Consider the following 22793-nt stretch of genomic DNA (forward strand, 5'->3'; position numbering starts at 1 on the left):
TAGACAGATAGATAGATAGACAGATAGATAGTGAGACAGATAGATAGTGAGATAGATAGATAGTGAGATAGATAGATAGATAGATAGTGAGATAGATAGATAGTGAGATAGATAGATAGTGAGATAGATAGATAGATAGATAGATAGATAGATAGATAGATAGATAGATAGATAGATAGATAGATGGTGAAATTCCTGCTGTATGCAGATGACCTTCTGTTACTATCACCAACCGAGAAAGGTCTCCAAGACAACCTGCAAATCCTAGAAAAATTCAGCTCCACGTGGGCACTACCCATCAATGCCAAGAAAACCAACATCATGGTGTTCCAGAAGAGAAACTCAAAATCCCCCAGGCACCCGACCTTCACACTAAATAACGCCACAATCACAGCGACCGACAGGTACACTTACCTGGGCCTAGAAATCAACCAATCAGGAAGCTTTAAACAAGCCATAGAGATTCTGAAAGACAAGGCGTGCAAAACCTTCTATGCCAGCAGACGAAAACTCTATCATCTCAAACCACCAGTGACGGTCTGGCTGAAAATCTTTGACTCCATCATCTCCCCAATCCTCCTGTATGCCAGTGAAGTCTGGGGTCCGGACACATACCCAGACTGGTCAAGGTGGGATTCCAGCCCAACAGAAATCTTCCACCTAGAATTCTGCAAACACCTTCTCCAAGTCCATCGGAGCACCTCAAATAGTGCCTGTCGGGCAGAACTGGGCAGATTCCCACTACACCTCACAATCCAGAAGAGGGCGCTATCATTCTGGGCCCATCTACACAGCAGCAGGCAAAGTTCCTATCACCATAAAGCCCTGTTACACCAAGGGGTCCCAGGTAAACCAGGCCCCCCAGAACATCTCACCCTGACCCGGCCTGAAGAAAATGTCACCCAGCGCGGCCTCACAAAAGCCGAAATCAAGAAGACAATAAACAAAGGCCAAGAGGAATATATCAGTGACTGGAGAAACGACATAAAGACATCCCAGAAACTGACAATATACCGGAGTCTACAGCGGGAATATAAACTGGCGCCATATCTGGAGAAACTGCCAAACCCCAGAGACAGACAGATCCTGAGCCGCTACAGACTGAGCGCCCACAACCTGCTCATCGAATCCGGGCGCCACAGACAGACCTACAAGCCCAGGGAGAGCCGACTGTGCCAACAGTGCGACCAGGAGGCCGTGGAGGATGAGGCCCACTTCCTGCTACACTGCTCCAAATACTCAGCAGTGAGGGACACTCACTTCAGGAGACTCTCTGATCTCTTACCGGACTTCAGCTCCATGGAAGAGCAAGAGAAACTCTACATCCTGCTGGGTGAAGAGGAAACCACAGTGGGCACAGCGGCACAATATGTCACTGCATGCCATAAACTGAGAGAGACATGATATGCCATGGACTTGTATAACCCCAACCCTAGATATGTCCCTATCCCCCAATCCCTCAGTCCCTATCCCTCATTCCCTTACTTCTTACTTGCTTTGGCAATGCTAATATGTATTTGGTCCTGCCAATAAAGCTTCTTTGAATTTGAATTTGAATTTGATGGTGAGATAGATAGATGGTGAGATAGATAGATGGTGAGATAGATAGATGGTGAGATAGATAGATGGTGAGAGATAGATGGTGAGATAGATGGTGAGATAGATAGATGGTGAGATAGATAGATAGATGGTGATAGATAGATAGATAGATGGTGATAGATAGATAGATAGATAGATAGATGGTGATAGATAGATAGATAGATAGATAGATAGATAGATAGATAGATAGATAGATAGATAGATAGATAGATAGATAGATAGATAGATAGATAGATAGATGGTGAGATAGATAGATGGTGAGATAGATAGATGGTGAGATAGATAGATGGTGAGATAGATAGATGGTGAGATAGATAGATGGTGAGATAGATAGATGGTGAGATAGATAGATGGTGAGATAGATAGATGGTGAGATAGATAGATGGTGAGATAGATAGATGGTGAGATAGATAGATGGTTAGATAGATAGATGGTGAGATAGATAGATAGATAGATAGATTAGATAGATAGATAGATAGATAGATAGATAGATAGATAGATAGATAGATAGATAGATAGATAGATAGATAGATAGATAGATAGATAGATAGATAGATAGATAGATGGTGAGATAGATGGTGAGATAGATGGTGAGATAGATAGATGGTGAGATAGATAGATAGATGGTGAGATAGATAGATAGATGGTGAGATAGATAGATGGTGAGATAGATAGATAGATGGTGAGATAGATAGATAGATGGTGAGATAGATAGATAGATAGATAGATAGATAGATAGATAGATAGATAGATAGATAGATAGATAGATAGATAGATAGATAGATAGATAGATAGATAGATGGTGAGATAGATAGATAGATAGATAGATAGATGGTGAGATAGATAGATAGATAGATAGATAGATGGTGAGATAGATAGATGGTGAGATAGATAGATAGATGGTGAGATAGATAGATAGATGGTGAGATAGATAGATAGATAGATAGATAGATGGTGAGATAGATAGATAGATGGTGAGATAGATAGATAGATGGTGAGATAGATAGATAGATGGTGAGATAGATAGATAGGTGGTGAGATAGATAGATAGATGGTGAGATAGATAGATAGATAGATAGATAGATAGATAGTGAGACAGATAGATAGTGAGACAGATAGATAGTGAGATAGATAGATAGATAGATAGATAGATAGATAGATAGATAGATAGATAGATAGATAGAGCGAGATAGCAAGAGGGAGCGAGTTTCCGTAACTCCCATAGTAGTGACTGGCAGTTACAGAAGCAGCGTAGCATGCTACGCTGTTTCCGTAACTACTATTCAGTTGTATGGGAGTTACAGAAACTGCGTAGCTCAGCGAGTTATGCTGTTTGCGTAACTCGACCATGTAACCAGGAAGTGAAGTGGCCGGAAGACAGTGGAGCCAGGTAAGATAGAACGGGGTTTAGGGGACCCCGTTCTAGAGATAGATGCGGTTTCCAGAGGTGGGACCCGCATCTATCTGACGTTTTTGACCTATCCTGTGGATACGTCATAAATGTCCTTCATGGGAAAACCACTATAAATGCCGCGGTCGCTACTGACCGCGGCATTTAACTAGTTAAACAGCCAGAAACAGTGCGATCACTGTTTACTGGCCGTTAGAGCAGCGTGTCAGAAGCTGACACCTGCAATGTATGGAGCGCGCTCAGCGCGTGAGCCCGCTCCATACATCATCCCCTCCCCGCTCCAAGATGTGCCGGTACATTATGGATCGGGAAAGGGTAAAGCAAGGAGCAGTAAGGGGGCCGGGTCCCTTGACTGCGGACTATAAGATGCAGGGACTTTTTAGCAAGATTTATTCTTGATAAAAACTGGGTCTTATAGTCCGAAAAATACGGTATATACACATTATTTAACCCTCATGAAGAATAAGAAGACTTTTCAATTTGATGTTTTGTTTTTTTTAATAGAAAGTGTAATTGTGAGTATGTGATGGGAGCGGAGGAATGCTTCTCTTGCGCACACTCAGTACTTATTATTCCTAATTTATATAAATACCTAGGAAAACGTAGTTGTATGTAATGCAGTCCTTTTTAAAATCGCAATTCTTTTTTTTTTTTTTTTTTTTTTTAAGGACACTGTGGAAAAACCTTTGCTATTTTGGAGCGGTTTCTAAAATATAATCTTTTACACGTACGGTGGCTGGTTGTCGTGGATGATGATACACTGATCAGGTATTTTTCACCGTATAAATTCTACTTTGTATGGTATTTAATAAAACCTTTACTGACCAAACTTTCTGCACTGTTCTTATTTTATGTTTCTCGAACCTACAGATGTAGCCATTTTTAAGTTGATTCTGATAACTTGCTGCAGCGTGATATCACACAACAAAAGCCATTGAAAAGCCATTGAAAAAGTCAAGATAAGAGATCTAGCCATTGATTATTTAATGCGTTAAAAGTCAAGATAAAGACGGCTACATCTGTACATATTTGTATCATGTTAAATTCAATCTGTAATAAAGTTTAGATCATAAAAACTAGAATGTCAGTTGGTGAATGGCAATCATGTGACACGGGATGACGTCACCTTACGTAAACACAGGGCCATCAGTAGACTACAACTTCAATAGCATGTTTCAATATAAACCCTATATCTTTGTTTTACCATGATCATAATTCGGTTCAGCAGCTAATTGGACTTAAGGCATATCACGGAAATTCCACACATATGGGGAGATTTATTAAAAATGGTACAAAGAAAAACAGGAATAGTTGCACATACCAACCAATGAGGTCGCTAGTTAAATTTTTACAAAGTACTCTGTAAAATTAAAGGGGAAATCTGATTGGCTGCTATGGACAACTACTCTTCTTTTTTTTTTTCTGTTGCACAAATTTTTTTTGCCAATTCCAATTTTATTAAGTTTTAAAACAAAAACGATTATTGAACATGATTTAAGAGCACAACATTGAGCTGAATTTTACACAGAGGTCCGCAAGTTACAAATGTTTTGCACTAATTTTGATAAATGTGGGCAATTGTGTCTGTAGCTAGGTGAGTAAATATTCTGGCAAGAAAAATGTAATTGAGGGCTTATTAAAATAGTCTGATAATTATAATAACCTAAAAGCCTTATACAAATACAGTGAAGTAAATAAGTATTTGATCCCTTGCTGATTTTGTAAGTTTGCCCACTGTCAAAGACATGAACAGTCTAGAATTTTTAGGCTAGGTTAATTTTACCTGTGAGAGATAGATTATATTTTAAAAAAAAACTGAAAATCACATAGTCAAAATTATATATATTTATTTGCATTGTGCACAGAGAAATAAGTATTTGATTCCTTTGGCAAACAAGACTTAATACTTGGTGGCAAATCCCTTGTTGGCAAGCACAGCAGTCAGATATATTTTGTAGTTGATGATGAGGTTTGCACACATGCTAGATGGAATTTTGGCCCTCTCCTCTTTGCAGATCATCTGTAAAACATTAAGATTTCGAGGCTGTCGCTTGGCAACTCGGATCTTCAGCTCCCTCCATAAGTTTTCGATGGGATTAAGGTCTGGAGACTGCAGCAATTCCGTTATATGTGGACAAGCCCTTACAGTTGCACCCATGTCATGTGCAGTGATGGTGTCTACGTGACAAATATATTTGATTTTTTTATGATGGCGCCTCAAGGTTTAAGTACTTTAGAAGCTTTATGTGACCTTCGTACAAGGATTTATTTGAATTACCCAATTAGTCCTTGTTACTACATTGTTGTGTAAAAGTTAATGGTTAAGATGAATCAAACAATCTTGTATTACTGCTATCTGCATTGACCTTGCCATTGTTCATTGATAAATGGTTCTTTTTTTTGTTTGTTTTTTGTGAATATACATTTCTCATCCACGTGACTGCTGGAATTATAGAGAAATTACGGCTTATCACTGAAAGATACAATAACTGTTTTGCTCTGCTCAATAATGTGGAGTCTGGAAAGATCTTTCCAGGACCTTTCCAAAACAGTATTTTTCAGATCAAATAGCTCATAATTTCAGAGATTGCATTTACACTTATGTTCTACATTGAGATGATGTTCTTAGAGAGAGGTTAATAAGAATGTAACATCATGATTGCCAGCTCCCTTTTCTGTTGAGTAAAGAGAAGGATATTCTAAGGAAAATGTCTTCATCTGATCGTGATGATGTCACCATAGTCTATTTGTTTTATAAATTATAACAGAAGACATATATAATTTTGTTTTAATCCTCTATTAACCAGATCCTCATCTATTAGCCAGATCAGATGATGGCTTCAAAGAGTATCTCTCTCTGAAGGACCCAACATCTCCATGGATTACACAGAGAGTATATTGATTTTATTGAGAACTGTGTAATGCTTCAGTAACCCTGTGGTGGCGCTGCAGGGAAATTTAACGCTTGCTGCCAGGTTACAGATTACAGACACCCTGCGTTCAGTTTATAGTCGAGGGACCAATCTTGAAAAATGCTTGTGCAAGGCGGATTACTCTGTTAAGCAAAGAAATCCATTGTAGGAGCTTAAAACATAATGAAGCCTAATCGGGGGATAGTGTGACGTAATCAGCGCATGCGTAGTAAAGTCAATTCGACCCGTGAAACTTCAGGCTTGTACTGCGCATGCGCCGATTCAGAAGCCGAGGCCCCCTCAGGAGAATGCCTGGCCCTGTCAATCAGAGAAGGAAGGGATGGGGGGCCGGACGGACGGCCAGACTGGGGAGAGAGGGTAGAGTTGTTTGGAGCAATGGTGACGCCCTCGTTGCTCCAAACAGCTAATTTGCATATAAAGAATTAACTTATAATTCTGCAAGGAGCCATGCATCTGAAAAAGAAAAACAGCGTTATATTCAGATGAGGCTACACTATCTTACTGTGTTGCTGTTTCTTGCCTCTATGTATTTAAGGCGTTAAAAGTCAAGGTAAAGATCGCTTCATCTGTATCTGCTTGCACATTGCACTTTCCATTGTAGTCTGCAAATGTTACGGAAACCGCCATGCTATTGGCTTGGTTATTCCCATTACACCCATAAATTGTAATGGAGAGAACGGCTCGCATGCTGTGATCTACGGCAATCTGTTTTCCCCTGCTTCCTTTCTGGACGCCATTAGCCAATTCGATTGACACAATAGGAGTCATGGTGTCCCAGATGGGGGACCTGCAACCATCAGATATTTGTGGCATACCTTACAGATAAGCCATAAATGTCTATAGTCAGAATACCCCTTTAAGAGGATTAAAAATATCTGGAGGATTTTATTCTTCACCAAGGCGCTGTAAATAGGTCCTATTGTAAAATCCTAAGAGTAGGAGATTCATAGGCTGTTTCATATCTGTGGACCGATCCAATCATTACAATGTAGATTGTGAAATGTATCTTACAATTTATCAGTACCCGTTAGTGAATAACCCCACCAGCTATTTGCCGCACCCTAATATCATTCTTATTTGGGTCTAAGCAGCTGAAATATGGGGGTTGTTTTGCAGGGTCTTCACACTAGATAGAGCTTATAGTAGGGTTGGGAAATTCATCAAAATAAAAAGGAAACTGAAATTCAGCACAAATAACGGGCGTTAGTTTGCGCATTTAATTATTTTTTTGGTTCAGTTATGTCTCGGTTTAAACTATATCTGTGCCCTCGGGACGGAGATACTGTTGAATTCAATGGTGGAGCAGGGAGACGTCAGCTCCCTTCTCCAGCCTTAAACGGAATGGCGCAAACAGTCTTAATTCAGTGATGTAATTGCACCTGTCTACGCTGACCCACACATAGCACAGACTGGAGGAGACCTTCTGAGGGATCTTCTCCAATCATCGTGCGAACGGGGTTAGATGTGCATTTATTTTATTATTTTTATTAGGCACTATTATACCGGGTGTGGAGGGCACCTATAGGGGCATTGTACTCTGTGGGGGCAGCTATGGTGGCATTGTACTTTATGGGGCAACTATGCAGGCATTTTACTTTGTGGTGGGTAGCTACAGGGGCATTACACCATATGGGGGCATTATACTGTATACTGTGTGCCGGGCAGCTATGGGGACAGTTTACATTTTGGGAAGGCACTATAGGGGCATTATATTGTGTGGGACAGCTATGGGGGCATTTGTACTGTGTGGGGGCACTATGGGGACATTATATTGTGTGGGGGGCAGTGTCAGGGCGTATATTATATACAGTAGTATTACAGCAGGCTCGGAGATGTATATTCATGCAATGGTATGTCAAGCAAATAGGGGGCGTGAGATTCAAATAGGGGCATGTCATGTCAAATGCGGCATGGCCTAAATAATCCTTCATTATCGTTCATCAATCGTAATCGAGGTTACATGTTCAATTAATTGTGATTTTTGATTTAGGTCATAATCGCCCAGCCCTTGCTTATGGTCACCAGTAAATGTGTTGCACCAACTATTTCTGCCTTTCATTTGTTTTCCAGAAAAAAAAACACCAGATCTTCAAATAAATCCCCATTATCTCGGCTTACAATGGCCGATTTTGACCGATGCAGCGAGACCTCGTTGCTCCTGCCACAAGGAGCTATAGATGGGATGAACGGTCGTTACTCTGATCGCTCGTCCCCATACATTATTATCATGTCGGCAGCGCGTCTTCCTGTTTACACAGGGAGATGTGCTGCCGACCGACATGGTTAATATTTTACTTTTTTAAAACCATCCTATCAGCAGATGAACGAGCATCTGCTGATCTATAAATAATTTCCCAGTGTAAAAATCTCAGTGCTTTAAGGGGTTATGACATAAGGTGGGGGAGATATTGTTTTCTGTGGTGACTGTTACACCTTTTAAGTGAAGTTCAAGTTGTTTTTGTCATTTTGCTTTATTACGTACAATAATGTTTTTTGCAAACTTTTGTGAATTACTGTTTTAATGTATTTTTTTTTCCTTCTGGCTAGCCTCCCAAGATTACAGAAGCTGCTAAGTTGCTATGATAGTAATGAGCCTGTCTTTTTGGGAGAACGATATGGTTATGGATTAGGAGCGAGGGGTTACAGTTACATCACTGGTGGAGGCGGGTAAGGGATTAATGCCATCTTTTTTATATTCTTAAGTTTTACTTATTGTATACTTTAAGCTCGCGGGCAAGTAGAAGTCCGACAGATGTATTTTAATTACATTTTCTTTTCAGCGGTTGCAAATAGCTGCAGACCAAGAATGTCAAGTTTGTGATTGGTTATGAATTGCAACAGCGATTAACTCCTAATGTGCAGTTTAGTGATTTATGGATCTTGCTGTGTTAATCCCACCATCGGGAAAGCAACCAACGGAGTGTCTTCTAGTCATAGACTCTGATCTAAAACATGCCTATTCCATTGCGAGAGACATGCTTTAAAATTACAGAGATTGCAGTACATAATATACACAGTTTACACAAATTCAGTGCCTGAGAAGATGAAGCTTCTAAGTATTCATAACTCTGGTAGTCCTATCCTGATTTTTATTTGGATAGTAAACTTGTCCAATACTTTGATAGATCCCATAATGCTTACACCACTGCATCAAGGTACCAAAGAGGACATATCTGTCGATCTTTGCAGCAGGAATTCCCCTTTAGGTACAACCTTGAAGGATATGGGATAGCCAGAAACTCAAATTAAAACTTAATTTTTCTTCAATATATAATTGAAGGTAATTTCTTTAACTTTGTCAGGAGTGATCTGAGATTTTTGGATTATTAGTTTGAACAGAAAATTATTTAGGATGCTTGTAAATTCTCGCCTGAACACACAATAAACCGTTCGGATGTTGCATGTATTTGTATAGAAAATATATTTTATGTTGCAAAAGATGTAAATCAACAAGGATAATTTATCTTGTTGCTTAAAATATTATGTAGGCAACAATCTTTTTAAAATAAAGCTAACTCTAGTAATCATGTGATTCCTTCAGGTTCAGCTGCTGAAACCCCCACCGAGAGAAGTTGTGCCTAGCTATACATTTTCCTATATACAGTGCATGCGAAAAGTCTTCAGACCCTTTCACATTTTTCACATTTTGTTATGTTTCCCCATTATTCTGCACTCCGTACCCCATAATGACAAAGTGAAAACAGAATTTCAGTAATTTTTACAAATTTATTAAAAATTAAAAACTCAAGTTTCACATGGACATAATTGTTCAGACCCTTTGCTATGACACTCGAAATTTAGCTCTGGGGCCTCCAATTTCTCTAGATCATCCATGAAATGTTTATACACCTTGATTGGAGTCCACCTGTGGTAAATTCATTTGATTGGACATGATTTGTGAAGACACACCCCTGACTACATAAGGTCTCACAGCTGACAATGCATATCAAAGCAAAAACCAAACCATGAGGATGAAAGAGCTGCCTGGAGGACTCAGAGACACGATTGTGTGGAGGCACAGATCTGGAGAAGGGTACAAAAATTTCTGCTGCACTGAAAGTTCCCAAGAGCACAGTGGCCTCCATAATTCTTAAATGGAAGAAGTTTGGAACAACCTAGAGCTGGCTGTCCCACCAAACTAAGTAATCTAGATAGAAGGGTTTTGGTAAGAGAGGTGACCAAGAACCCAATGGTCACTCTGGCTGAGCTCCAAAGATCCTGTGTGCAGATGGGAGAAATTTCCAGAAGGTCAACCATCACTGAAGCACTCCACCAATCTAGGCTTTATGACTGAGTGGCCAGAAAGAAGTCTCTCCTCCGTAAAAGACACATGAAAGCCCATCTGGATTTTGCAAGAAAAAGCACCTTAAGGACTCTCAGACTGTGAGAAACAAGATTCTGTGGTCTGATGAAACCAAGATTAAACTTTTTGGCCTCAATTCTAAGCGTCATGTCTGGAGGAAACCAGGCACTTCTCATCACCTGCCTAATACCATGCCTACAGTGATGCAAGTTGGTGGCAGCATCATGCTATGGGGTGTTTTTTAGCACCTGGGACAGGGAGACTGGTCAGGGTTGAATGGAAGATGAATGGAGCAAAGTACAGAGATATTCTTAATGAAAACCTGATCCAGAGTGCTCTGGACCTCAGACAGGGCTGAAGGTTCCTCTTCCAACAAGACAATAACCCTAAACACACAGCCAAGACAACACAGGAGTGGCTTAGGGACAACTCTGTGAATGTCCTTGAGTGGCCATCAAGAGTCCTGACTTGAAGCCAATCGAACATCTCTGGAGAGACCTGAAAATGTCTGTCCACCGATGGTCCCCATCCAACCTGACAGAGCTTGAGAGGAACTGTTGAGAAGAATGGCAGAAAATCCCCTAATCCAGGTGTGCAAACCTTGTGGCATCATGCCCAAGAAGACTGGAGGCCGTTATCACTGCCAAGGGTGCTTCAACGAAGTACAGAGTAAAGGGTCTGAATACTTATGTCAATGCAATATTTTATTTTTTCATTTTCAATAAATTAGCAAAGTTTACTAACATTCTGTATTCACTTTGTCATTATGGGGTATTGAGTGCAAACTGATAAGGGACAACTTGATTTTTATTTTATTTTAGCACAAGGCCTCAACATAACAAAATGTGAAAAAATTTAAAGGGTCTGAAGACTTTCCGAATGCATTGCATGGATGGGCTGGGTCCACTTACAGCAGGAACTGCTGATACTTCTGGCTCATAGAAGGGGGGCCCCAAGTGCCACTCTGAGACCCCTCTCTATGTGAACCTTTTAGACAACCACTAAACATACTTTTGTTTCTGAATATTCAGCAGTACACCCAGCATGATATGAAATGAGTCTTGTTATACAATTTATGATGAGCCATACAATCGCCTACATTACCTTGCTCCTAAAAAGTTTGTCTTTTTAAAGAGGTCCGATTTAGAAAAAAATACAATTTCATATACTCTAATAGGGAATTCTGAGTTAATAGAAGAGTTTATCTCATCCATGACCTTCATCAATTAGCTGAAGCAAAGTGTGTCTACAAAAAGCATTCCTCCCTCTGGAGGACCCGGCACAATGACATTACATTGATTTTAATAAACACAATGCAATGCTTCACTTTGGGAAACGGAACACTTGCTGATATGTTCCCCCTGTTCACACGCAGTCCCGACAGCTTGACAACCTGTGATAAGCTTATTTTCAAGGGACCCGTCTAATAAAAAGCGATTTGTAATAACCAGACCTCTTAAAAAAAAAACAACAACTCAGGGCCCCCTGTGTTAGCTAAATCCAAGAGACCCAACTTGTGACTACTCTCTGTTAAATCCCAATAATAAGTCACAATGTCTAATAATTAATTATTTTTAGAGAATAGTTAACACATTTGAAGATCGTCACCAACATCGATACACGTTCTGCAACGGAGCACGCAATGATTTTTAAGTTGTATATGATAACACATTACATACCCATCGGTTGTGTTACTGCACCATATGCAGACAGTATACATAGTAAATAAGTGCCTTGGCTACTGAATGAGAAGCAGATGATCACTGTGTTACTACTGTCCCCCTTCCCTATGTATATATGTAAAAGATGCCCTGAGCATAGTCTTACCTCTTGTGGGCCAGGAGGATGGAGTTGCCCTGAACTGGCACCCCTCTTTTTTGACCCCATAGCAGATGCAGGAACTTTCCCGTGGTAGACTAGCTTTTACCCATTTTTTATAAAGGGGATGTATAATCTGCAAATGACTTAGAAATGTAATTGAAACAATATGTTAAACTTTTTTTTTTTTTTGGTGGCAATTTTTGTTTTTCTTTTTCCTGTTATTATTCTGAAACGTTGTTTGTTTTAACGCTGGATATTGAGCCTTATAATATACTGGCTCTTCCTGTTCTGTAGAGATCACTTTAAAGCAGTAATCTCCTCTTCATCCTGGGCAGGATAAGGCCCTGTTCACACTGAGTTTTTTGCAGGCAGAAAATTTTGATCTGCCTGCAAGCCATTTGTCGTGTTTTTCACTCGCGCCCATTGAGCACCTCAGGCAAAAACGCAGCGAAATACGCTTTCTCTGCCTCCCATTGATGTCAATGGGAGGTCAGAGACGTAAACGCCCGAAGATAGGGCATGCCGCTTCCTTTTTCTGCGAGACGGTTTTTCCACTCGCGGTAAAAAAAAAATGCCTCCGCCTCCCATTGAAATCAATAGTAGGCATTTTCAGACGTTTTTTGGCGTGTTTACCGACGCTGTTTCCGCATCAAAAAACTTGTCAAAATACTCTGTGTGAACTGACCCTTAAAATGAAAGGTAAAACCTCTATTACAAAATTTGAGGCAGATAACACTGGATCACTCCATTGACAATAGGGATGATGACATCTCCCCTCCTCCCCCTCCCTGCACAGTGACCTTTGCACCTGTCACAGATCATGCCCACTACAGTCTTCAACAGAAGTTAATAGGCCGTTTTCTAATTGAGATTTCTTATATTTATGTGACTGCTGTAAAGCAAATCTCTGAACTGCTGTCCACAGCTCAGAGCAGCAGTTCAGACAACACGGCTGCCCCCATAATCATGTACAAAAAATGTACAGTCCAAAAATAAAGATTAGAAAATGTTTTAGTATTTCACTTTAATTCAGTGTGTGTGTGCGTGTGTGCGTGCGTGCGTGCGTGATTCCCTGATCCCTTTAATTGTTCTCACCACAAAATGTAATATAAATTTCTGTTCTGCCATTTCTCCTAGAATGGTGTTTAGTCAAGCGGCAGTGAAGCAATTTATTGGCAGTAAATGTCGGTGTTACAGCAATGATGCCCCTGATGATATGGTGCTCGGGATGTGTGCCAGTGGCCTGGGGATTTCCGTTACTCACAGCCCACTATTCCACCAGGTAAGAGGGAATTTTTTTTTATGGTTTTAATGATGGCTTCTATACTGCGCTGTGATCTTCACCTGTCATTTGACTTTATGACAAAATGCACAAATATGGTAATATCTAAAGCTACATTGAACTGAAATGAAACCGAGAAGAATAGAAGTGCATGTCAGCCCCACCACAAAACAAACTGTTGTGTGCTACAACTGGATATACAGTAATGAATACTGCAAATGTACTTAAAAACGCTCACATTACCAATTCTTCCCAATTACCGCACCTCCCCAAGGAGGGAGGGGGAAGAGCCAGGAAGCAGTGGAGTTAAGAAGTATATGACGTGTGATGGTCCCGTACGCTACAGGGCAGGGGAGGGGAGTGATAACGTATTCAGTGTATGCGTTGTCACACAAGCAGGAGATAAACAGTAGGCGCATGATAAAATGACTGCATGTGAGACTGGCTAACAGAGACAGTTCAGCTACAGACAGCACAATAGTAAGTGACTAATCTTATTGCAATTTACTATATTCACTATAATATATATCAATCATAATGGCGTTTCCCCTCTCACAATATTCTCATATGATGTTGCAAAACAATGCATTCTCGCAAGAAGTGTATTCAGCTGCACTAGCTCCATTCTTCACCCAGTTGTCAACTATAAAACAATTTAAAGAGCAGCTGACAACTTTCTGTTTTTTGGGCACTTTACAAGATTTACCCAGCAGTCCTCACCCCACACTAAATATGCCTAAAAGAATTTAACCTGACCCTTTGCCTATCTTACACTATAGTCTTATCTGTATGCATTGGGAGTGTACTAGAGAAGAAGCTGGGTAGTGCTTCTACACAATCTTCCAACCCTTTGACCTAGAATTATTATATTAAATAATTGTGTATTCAGCAATTTATGGGTATAAATTTATTATTAAATTCCCTCATTTTATTCAATACAACATTTACCATAAGAGTAAAGCAGAATCAGCTACTTCACTATTGCCTTAAAACTATGCACAAAATACACGTCACTGTTTATGAAAAATGTAATCTAAATGTAACAGCAGAAATTTTCACTTTTCTAATAACCGCATGGACAAATTAATAAAGTATGTAGGGCTGTATCCCGTTTGATAATATAGCATTTATTGTTTTGATGCATATTTTTACTCAGCGCTGTTACATTTTTGGGGTATAGAAGTAATTTTTTAAGGATGCAGTTATCATTGCTTTCTGAGAGTCAAAACTCGATGTAATCATATTAAGGCTTGTTTTTTGCGGGATAAGTTGTATATTTTAATGGCAATATTTTGGGATACATATGTATTAAAATCTACGGGTCTTTATAATTACGGTGGTACCAAATTGATATCGAGTTTTTTTTTTACGTTTTCTGACTTTTACAAAATAAAACATAAACAAAAGAGAATAATAATTTGTTTTTGTGTTGTTTTCGCTATTTTTACGTTGTGAGGGCTTGTGAATTGGGAATTACAGCACACATCTTCTATACTGCCCATGTCTAATTTATCATTTAGAATTTCTCCACTGAACGCTTGAAAAGTGATGTTTAGGGCAATAGGTTTGTTGGGTATATCAGTTTCTTTTAATAAAAATAGGGACGTTTGCTAATAAATCCAGTTAAAATCATTGTTCATCAGGTGACCCGACATTTACTTCATCTCACATTTGTAATGATTCATTTGATTTACTGACGACTTATAGGGAAAATTAGGAATTATTTTTTTAAAGCAAAGCAGTTTACATAGAAATTCGGAAATATTTCCACATTAAATCTGCTTTCATAAGCGTGTTCCATGATGTTAAAGGGATCCTGTCCCGTTGTGCAATCTGCAGCATGCTATAGAGCGGGACGAGCGGATCACATTAATATATAGTCTTGTGGATTCAGTATGACTTGTATTTTATGCATTTGAATCTTTGCTCACTGTGGGCTTATGAGTCTAATGGGTGGCCCTACTCAGTGATTGACAGCTATGCCTGTATACACATTCATATATGGAAGGTTACAATCATTAAAGGGATTGTACAGAATTAGAAAAACATTGCCGCTTTTCTTTAAAAAAAAACAAAAAACAGTGCCACACCTGTCCACAGCTCAGTCCCATTCATTTCAAGCTGTCCACCTTTTTTCACACTCCTGAACAATAGATCTGCTTAATTACACAGCAATATCAACCCGGAGGATGTATCAAAGCATTTCTAGGCTATTTTGACATTCAGGAGACTGGGGAAGATTGGTAACTACCCTTTTGAGAGCATTAAAGGGGCTTCCCAACAGGGACATTAATGACATATCCACATATGTCTCCGGGACCCACACTTATATCTAGAACGGGCCCCCTAAACCCCGTTCTGCCGCTCTGTGTTGCAGCTGAAGCAGTTGAATTCCGACCATAAATAAGGAAACCGCGTAGCTCACTGAGCTTTCCGTAAGTCCCATAGCACTGAAAAGTAGTTACGGAAACAGCGTAGCTCGCATGCTATGCTGCTTCCGTAACTGCCATTCACTACTATGGGACTTACGGAAACAGCGTAGCTCTGCGAGGTACGCTGTTTCCGTAACTAACGACCATAAAGTCAGGAAGTGGCCGGGAGGCAGCGAGAGCAGAAGGTGATAGAACGGGGTGTAGGGGGCTCCGTTGTAGATATAGGTGCGGATCCCAGAGATGGCTATCTGACATTCATGACATATCCTGTGGATATGTCATAAATGTCCCTGGTGGGAAAACCCCTTTAATGGTGGGCATATTGGTTGACAACCAGATTTCAAAAGAACAAAAAAAACACATAAAACTCAAATACATCTCAATAGAATATTTGACAAGTTGACAGAAGTGCTAATATTTACTTGTGATTTTTTTTTTTAGGGGTAAATGCTCTTTGATCCCAGCTTATATTTTACATACATTACATGAATGCTCTGACCACACTGGAAAATGATCGCAAAATTGCTGCCCTTAATCCAGTTACCATTCACAAAGAATAGAAGGTCAAGAACATGTTAATGCAATAATCACATATATATTTTTGAGATATTCTCATCATGTAATACTCCACACAGTTTGTTTTGTCTCAGATATATACTTCATTACAGCTGAGAACATGTTGTACTGACCTTAATAGAAATAATAATAAATCCAGTATTGGACGCTATTATCCCAAGTGAGTCAGCTTTATTTAGCCATCATTAGAGTGGTTGTGTTCGTGAAGATTCAGGCTGTTATGTTACAACTACTGAAATCAAGTAAAGCAAGAATGGATGTTGTTGAGTCGAAAATGGCAAATAGCGTCTCATATATTACGTGTCACAGCGTTACCCATATCAACCAAAGGGATTTCAGTTTTAAATTTTGTATATTTTTTTTGCTGGGGATAACCAGACACAAGAGGCCTATCGTGTCTTATATACATTACGCTATTGGGGCAATAGAGTCTTGCACTTCCCACCAGGAACCCCCTCTGTAAAAGTGCCTTTAATTGCCTATAACGAGCACCGATCGACCATATACTGTAACACGTTCATCTGCGCTTGTTTAAAGGCGCTCCGGGCCGATGCAGACTGTATTGGAATCGCTAATACGATCATTCGGCATATTATTTTTCTAGGCTGCATAAAAGATGTGATGAGTTGATGAACAAGCGCTTGCATGTTTGTCTGCTGATCGTTGCCATGTTCACACAGGCCAATGATCGGTAACAAGCGCTCTCATGAATGCATGTTCATCCTATTATCGGCTCGTGTAAATGGGCCTTTCGCCACATCAGGAGCTTTTACTCTTGATGATGACTACTGTTTATACATTACATAGAACCCCCCCACAATGGCGATCATTTAGTTTTTAAAGTTGCAGTCTCATCTGGCCCTGTAGCTGGAGGGTGCCCAAAAGGTACCTCTGCCCCATAGTTTCGGGACTCTGTTTTGAATTGGGGCTCAGGAGCTTCAAGTTACTTCTCTGTAAGGAGTTGTGCAAAGTAGACTAAAATTGACTATGCATAAAACCAATTCTACCATATCTCTATTGGGGCTTTTATAAAATCTAGCGTAAAAGGAAAGTGGAGGTGTTGACTTAGCTGCCAAAAAGTAATTGGTGGGTTTGAGCACTAATTCTACATAGGGAAAGACCGTTTGAACATCACCGGTGGCTGTGGAGGAGGAGGAGCCGAGAGGAAGCCAAGACTTACTGCAGCCATGTGTCCAGTAAAGACGGAGCCATGGGCCACACAACGCTCTTTTTTTTTTTGCCCATATATACTCTACTTTCTGCATAAGCACTCAATAATGGAATAAAAAATTGAAAACAAAAAGTAATTTGCATTAGCAATATAACTACAGTGGACTGGGATATGTATATTTCATAACTTATTATATCTGTTTGAATTTTAGGCTCGACCTGACGACTATTCTAAAGATTACCTTTCCCACCAAGTCCCCATATCATTCCACAAGCACTGGAACGTTGACCCCGTCAAAGTGTATAAGACCTGGCTGGCACAAGATAAAAGCGAAGAACCACAAAAAAGAAAATATGCAAAAGACGATCTATGAGATCACAACACATGCACAACTAAGTACAAATAGTTTTTAGTTTCACAACTTTCAAATTCCACCAGGCAGCCATTTTGTGAGATGAAGCTCTATTTATGAGAATGAGCCCCCGCTGTGCCCGAGGATCTAGTGACATCACTCTGTGCTTCATGCTTTAGTGATGAATCGTAATCCATGAAATACTGCTTCTTTGGAAAAATTGCCCACTGTTACCCTGTATAATCGTTGGGTTAAAAATGGTGGGATGGTTGATGCTAATGATATTTTCTGTACATTTATTAAGGGGATTGTCTGTGATTAGAAATACAAATCTGCTTATTTTTCTGAAACAGTGCCACTCTTGTCCATAGGTTGTGTCTGGTATTGCAGTTCAACCCCATTCAAGTGAATTGTGCTGAGCTGCAATACCAGAAACGACCCATGTGCAAGAGTGGAGCTGTTACATTAAAGAAAAAATACAGTCCTTAATCTAATCCCGAACAACCCTATTAAAGAAGCTCCACCATTGAGTGTTCAGTTGTGGTTTTAGCAAATCTTTAACCATTGGTGGATTCATCTTCTACCTTCTGTGAACATCAGCAGGAAGTCTCAACCTTTCAATAGCTTTCTGTCAAACACAGTGATCAATTGCTGATGACAAAGAGCATGATTTTGTAGTCTCAGATCCACCTTTTGAGTCCTAACAAATGGCCACCAGATTGTTGGACACTGCATTGCTGGACAGATGTTTACCAAGAGCAGATCTGAAGCGTGACAGCGCTGTTACTTTTCATTTTTAGTTGGAAAATGTGATGTCAAACTAGAGGGTAACCCCGCCAAGTCCAACGTTGGCTTAGAAATTAATGAAAATCTATAACCAAAAGTGAAATTTGAGTATTCCCATTACAATTGTATTAGAAAAGTAACTGTGTCCTCTGCAATATCTCCAAGCGGCACAGAATGAACAATATAAGACATAGTTTCTTAGGTTTGACAATTTATTCTAATAAATGTAGAATCTAGAACAAAATGTATGGTTTATAGCAGAGCTTTTCAATTCCAATGAATTCCATGCCAATTTCTTTCCTTAACTCAATGTATCCTAGAAATTGTCTCCTGAACCCAGTAGAACATTACAAATAAGCACAAAAGGAGATTATTATAGTCTAAACCAGAGGTTGGAGCAACCATAGAAAGGCCTGTCTAGCATATAACCTCTTCTATAAAAACTGCCTCTTCCGCTGCATCTCACCAATAACTGGAGGGCGACCCACCGTTTGAGAAACACTTTATACAATGGAAATGTGTAAATGGTAGGAGCACAGTAAAGAAATAAATCCTTTATATTTAGATGAAAGAACGTATTCTTAATAATGGTTACTGCTCCATCAACCTCACCACCTAACTGTGTCATGTATGATGCTGCTTTCTACAACAGTGTAGAAAATCCAACCCATCAATAAGCCCTAATAAGCATTCGATAAGGAAATTATTTTAACTATTGCTACTTAGGTGTCTCTCCCCAGGATTCGTCCTATGCAGATACACTATATGGACAAAAGTAATGCACATTATACCTACAGGAGCTTTTATGACATCCCATTCTAAAGCCTTAGGCATTAATATAGAGTTGGCCCTCTGTTTCCAGCTTCCACTCTTCTGGGAAGACTTTCTATATCATTTTGGAGTGTGTCTAAGGGAATTTTTGCCTATTCATCGAGAGGACATCAGACTCTGATGTTGGACGAGAGGGTCTGGCTCGCAATAATCAATCTAGGTCATCCCAAAAATGTTGTTTGGGGTTGAGGTCGGGGCTCTATGCGGGCAAGTCAAGTTCTTCTACACAAAACTCACCCATCCATGCCTTTATGGACCTTGCTTTGTGCACTGGGGCACTGTCATGCTGGAATGGAAACGGGTCTTCTACAAACTTCCCACAAAGTTGGAAGCATGTAATTGTCCAAAATGTCTTGGCTTGCTTGAACTAAGGGGCCTAGGTCAATCTCTGATAAACAACCCCATAGTATTATCCCTCCTCCACCAAACTTCACAGTTGGCACAATGCAGTCCGGCAGGTAACGTTCTCCTGGCATTCACCAAACCCAAACTGGTCCATCGGACTGCCAGATAGAGAAATGTGATTCGTCACTCCGCAGAACATGTTTCCACTGCTCCAGAGTCCAGTGGCGCCATGCTTTAGACTGCTCCATCTGACCCTTAGCATTGTGCTTTGTAATGTAAGGCTGGCATGTAGCTGCTTGGCCATGTCAAGTCTCCAAGGCATACTGTGCTTTTAAAGGTGCAGCATACTTTGTGATCACAATATTGGGGGTACTTTAATGGAATTTATTTGAGCAATTGTGTACTAGGCTTTGAAAGATAAAGAAACACTGCTGTGGTGGGTGTACCTCAGGCCATGTCACTAGTAGATATTCGTACTGTGTTTATGATGTGCTTTGAGTAGGCAGCATAGTGTATGATCATAGCCTTGGGGGTACTCTGATGTACAGTAATTTGTTTGCATAGGGGCTACTTGGCTTAGGGTTGTTGAGAAACACTGCTCTAGAGTTATGGGTGAACCTGCATGAAGACCGAGGTTACCGGGAGTTTTTTGCCGGGTGTAATTATAGAGAGAGAAGCATTCACGAATGAGCAGATGATTCATTATTTAGTCTTTGAACGCCATCATTTATTTTTAGTTTTTTTTAATTAAATGCAGTACATTCTAAGAACAATATTATTGTTGTTGCAATTAGAACATTATTATTGTTGTTGCAATTCCATAGACAGAATGTCCATATAGCAGTCCAGACCACATATTATAAAAAGGAGATAAGTCAGTTCTGGACAGAGTTAAAACTATTGCATGAGCTCAGAAAACAAGGATCTGCTGGTTTCCAGAAACAGCGCCACTCTTGGTTTATTGGTTGTTTCTGGTATTGCTGAGCTGCCATACCAGAACAATCCATGAACAATAGTGGCGCTGTTTATAAACAAAAACAGACCCTTCCCAAATTCTTAGCCCAGGCAACTCTTTGGTGGTAAAGCTGCAGTATAAAGCGGAGTTCTGATCTTGATGTTGTGAAAGGTGCTGCACATTTTACCCTGAAATTAGACTACATATGTACATTTTGTAGGATAAGTCCATTCTGTCATGACCCAATCTGCCCTTAACCTCCCATTTAGAGCAAAGCCGTTATAGCGCAGTTGTTTTAACCTATGGGCGTTTTATAGATCCCATGATAGTGGTGCTTTAAAGGGCACCTATTACTTTCCTGGTAACATTGCACATGTGTTTATCACTTTACTTTATGATTAGTTGTAATATGCATGTTTTCCGGAGAAATATTGGACAGGTCTATGTATAAAATAGTGATGGTGTGAGTGAGCTGTAATTGCTGTTCCATCATAGGGATTTGTTTTTACATATGTGGCAGTAGATAATGGAGGACTCTACCACACCGACGCAAATTATGTGTGATTATCAACTTGTGTGTTACTTTTATCCTTTCTAGTTAGATGTTCCGTTTTCCTCTGCCATCAGTTCTGCTTGTAACCGTTCCCAGAATTTGAGATTACACAACGTCTTAATGTGTTTGGTCAGTTAATTGTGGATGATGACAGATCCATTATAATGATTAATGCTTGCATAATATCTCTGTCTGAATAAAAGTGAATGCTGATAGAGTATGATAGGATATTATACCCTGTATATGTAAGACTATACAAAATATCAACTAAAACCCATTTCAAAAGTATATATTGGAGGGTCATTGATACCATATCCAATTTTTTAGATTTTTTTTTTTAAAGAAACGCATCATAATTGTTATAACGTTTGTTTTTGAGTGTTTCACCAGGGATGTACAGCAGAATAAGGGCAAACCTACCATTAAATGCACATATTGTAATGGTGCCAATGAACTAATGTAAGGAAAATCCTCAAATTAAAGGTCCACCTTTGCAACAAGTTTTGTTTCTATTGTTTCATTACATCTAAAATAAAAAATGAAACCGCTTTGAAAATAGTCCTAATTAAAACTATCTTTTTTTGTGTTCATATTTTCTATGCATATGTATGTGTCTCCATGGTTACAGACTGCAAACTGCGTAGTCAGATTCTACAGTCATTCTACCTTCTGTCTGCCCACTAATTATTACTTACATACATTTGGTAGGTTAGCAAAAAGTAGGGTGCAGAAGGAAGGGAATATAACTGCAGAATAAAGACTACACAGAGTTTGTTTGTAGACTGTAACCATGGAAACATAGGCCTGCATAAGAGACAAAAAACTATTTGATTTTTAATCAAGACTATTTGCAAAGTTGCAACATTTTATTTTATTTTAGATGCTTTGGAACAAAAAAAAAATGGAAGGGTATGTTCACACGGCTTAGCAAAATACGTCTGAAAATACGGAGCTGTTCCTGATTTTCAGACGTTTTTGTTACAACTCGCGTTTTTCGCAGCATGTTTTACGGACGTTATTGGAGCTGTTTTTCAATGAATCAATGAAAGTCAATGAAAAACGGCTACAAAAACGTCCCAAGAAGTGACATACACTTCTTTTTCGCGGGCGTCTTTTTACGCGCCGTCATTTGACCGCGACTCGTAAAATAACACCTCGTGGGAACAGAACACTAAAAGCAATGGCCAGATGTTTGTAGGCGTAATGGAGCCGTTTTTTCAGGCGTAAATCGAGGCGTAAAATGCCCGAATTACGTCTGAAAACAGTGCGTGTGAACATACCCTCATTGCTAAGGTGGACCTTCTCAGGAACTTTTCTAGGTGTTATCACCCCTCTTACCATTAAGAGAGGATATATGGTCTCTGATTGTCACATTTGGGGTATGAGAGTATAATATGATTTTTTATTTATGTACGTCATTTGTGAAAATTGTTTCGGCAGTGA

The 22793-nt window shown here is 39.7% G+C and overlaps 1 protein-coding gene across 1 annotated transcript in view; it reads left to right on the forward strand.

Moving 5' to 3' along the window:
* B3GLCT (beta 3-glucosyltransferase) overlaps positions 1-18417 on the forward strand; it is a 567539-nt gene extending 549122 nt beyond the window's left edge. Inside the window, exons 12-15 of the mRNA XM_075851692.1 lie at positions 3679-3778; positions 8491-8610; positions 13205-13349; positions 17740-18417. Coding sequence (XP_075707807.1) covers positions 3679-3778; positions 8491-8610; positions 13205-13349; positions 17740-17901 — 527 coding nt within the window. The 3' untranslated portion in view covers positions 17902-18417. The remainder of the gene's footprint in view (positions 1-3678; positions 3779-8490; positions 8611-13204; positions 13350-17739) is intronic.
* The last annotated feature ends 4376 nt before the right edge of the window (positions 18418-22793 follow it).

This window comes from Rhinoderma darwinii, chromosome 2 (genome assembly GCF_050947455.1).
Source record: "Rhinoderma darwinii isolate aRhiDar2 chromosome 2, aRhiDar2.hap1, whole genome shotgun sequence".
Lineage (NCBI taxonomy): Eukaryota > Metazoa > Chordata > Amphibia > Anura > Rhinodermatidae > Rhinoderma > Rhinoderma darwinii.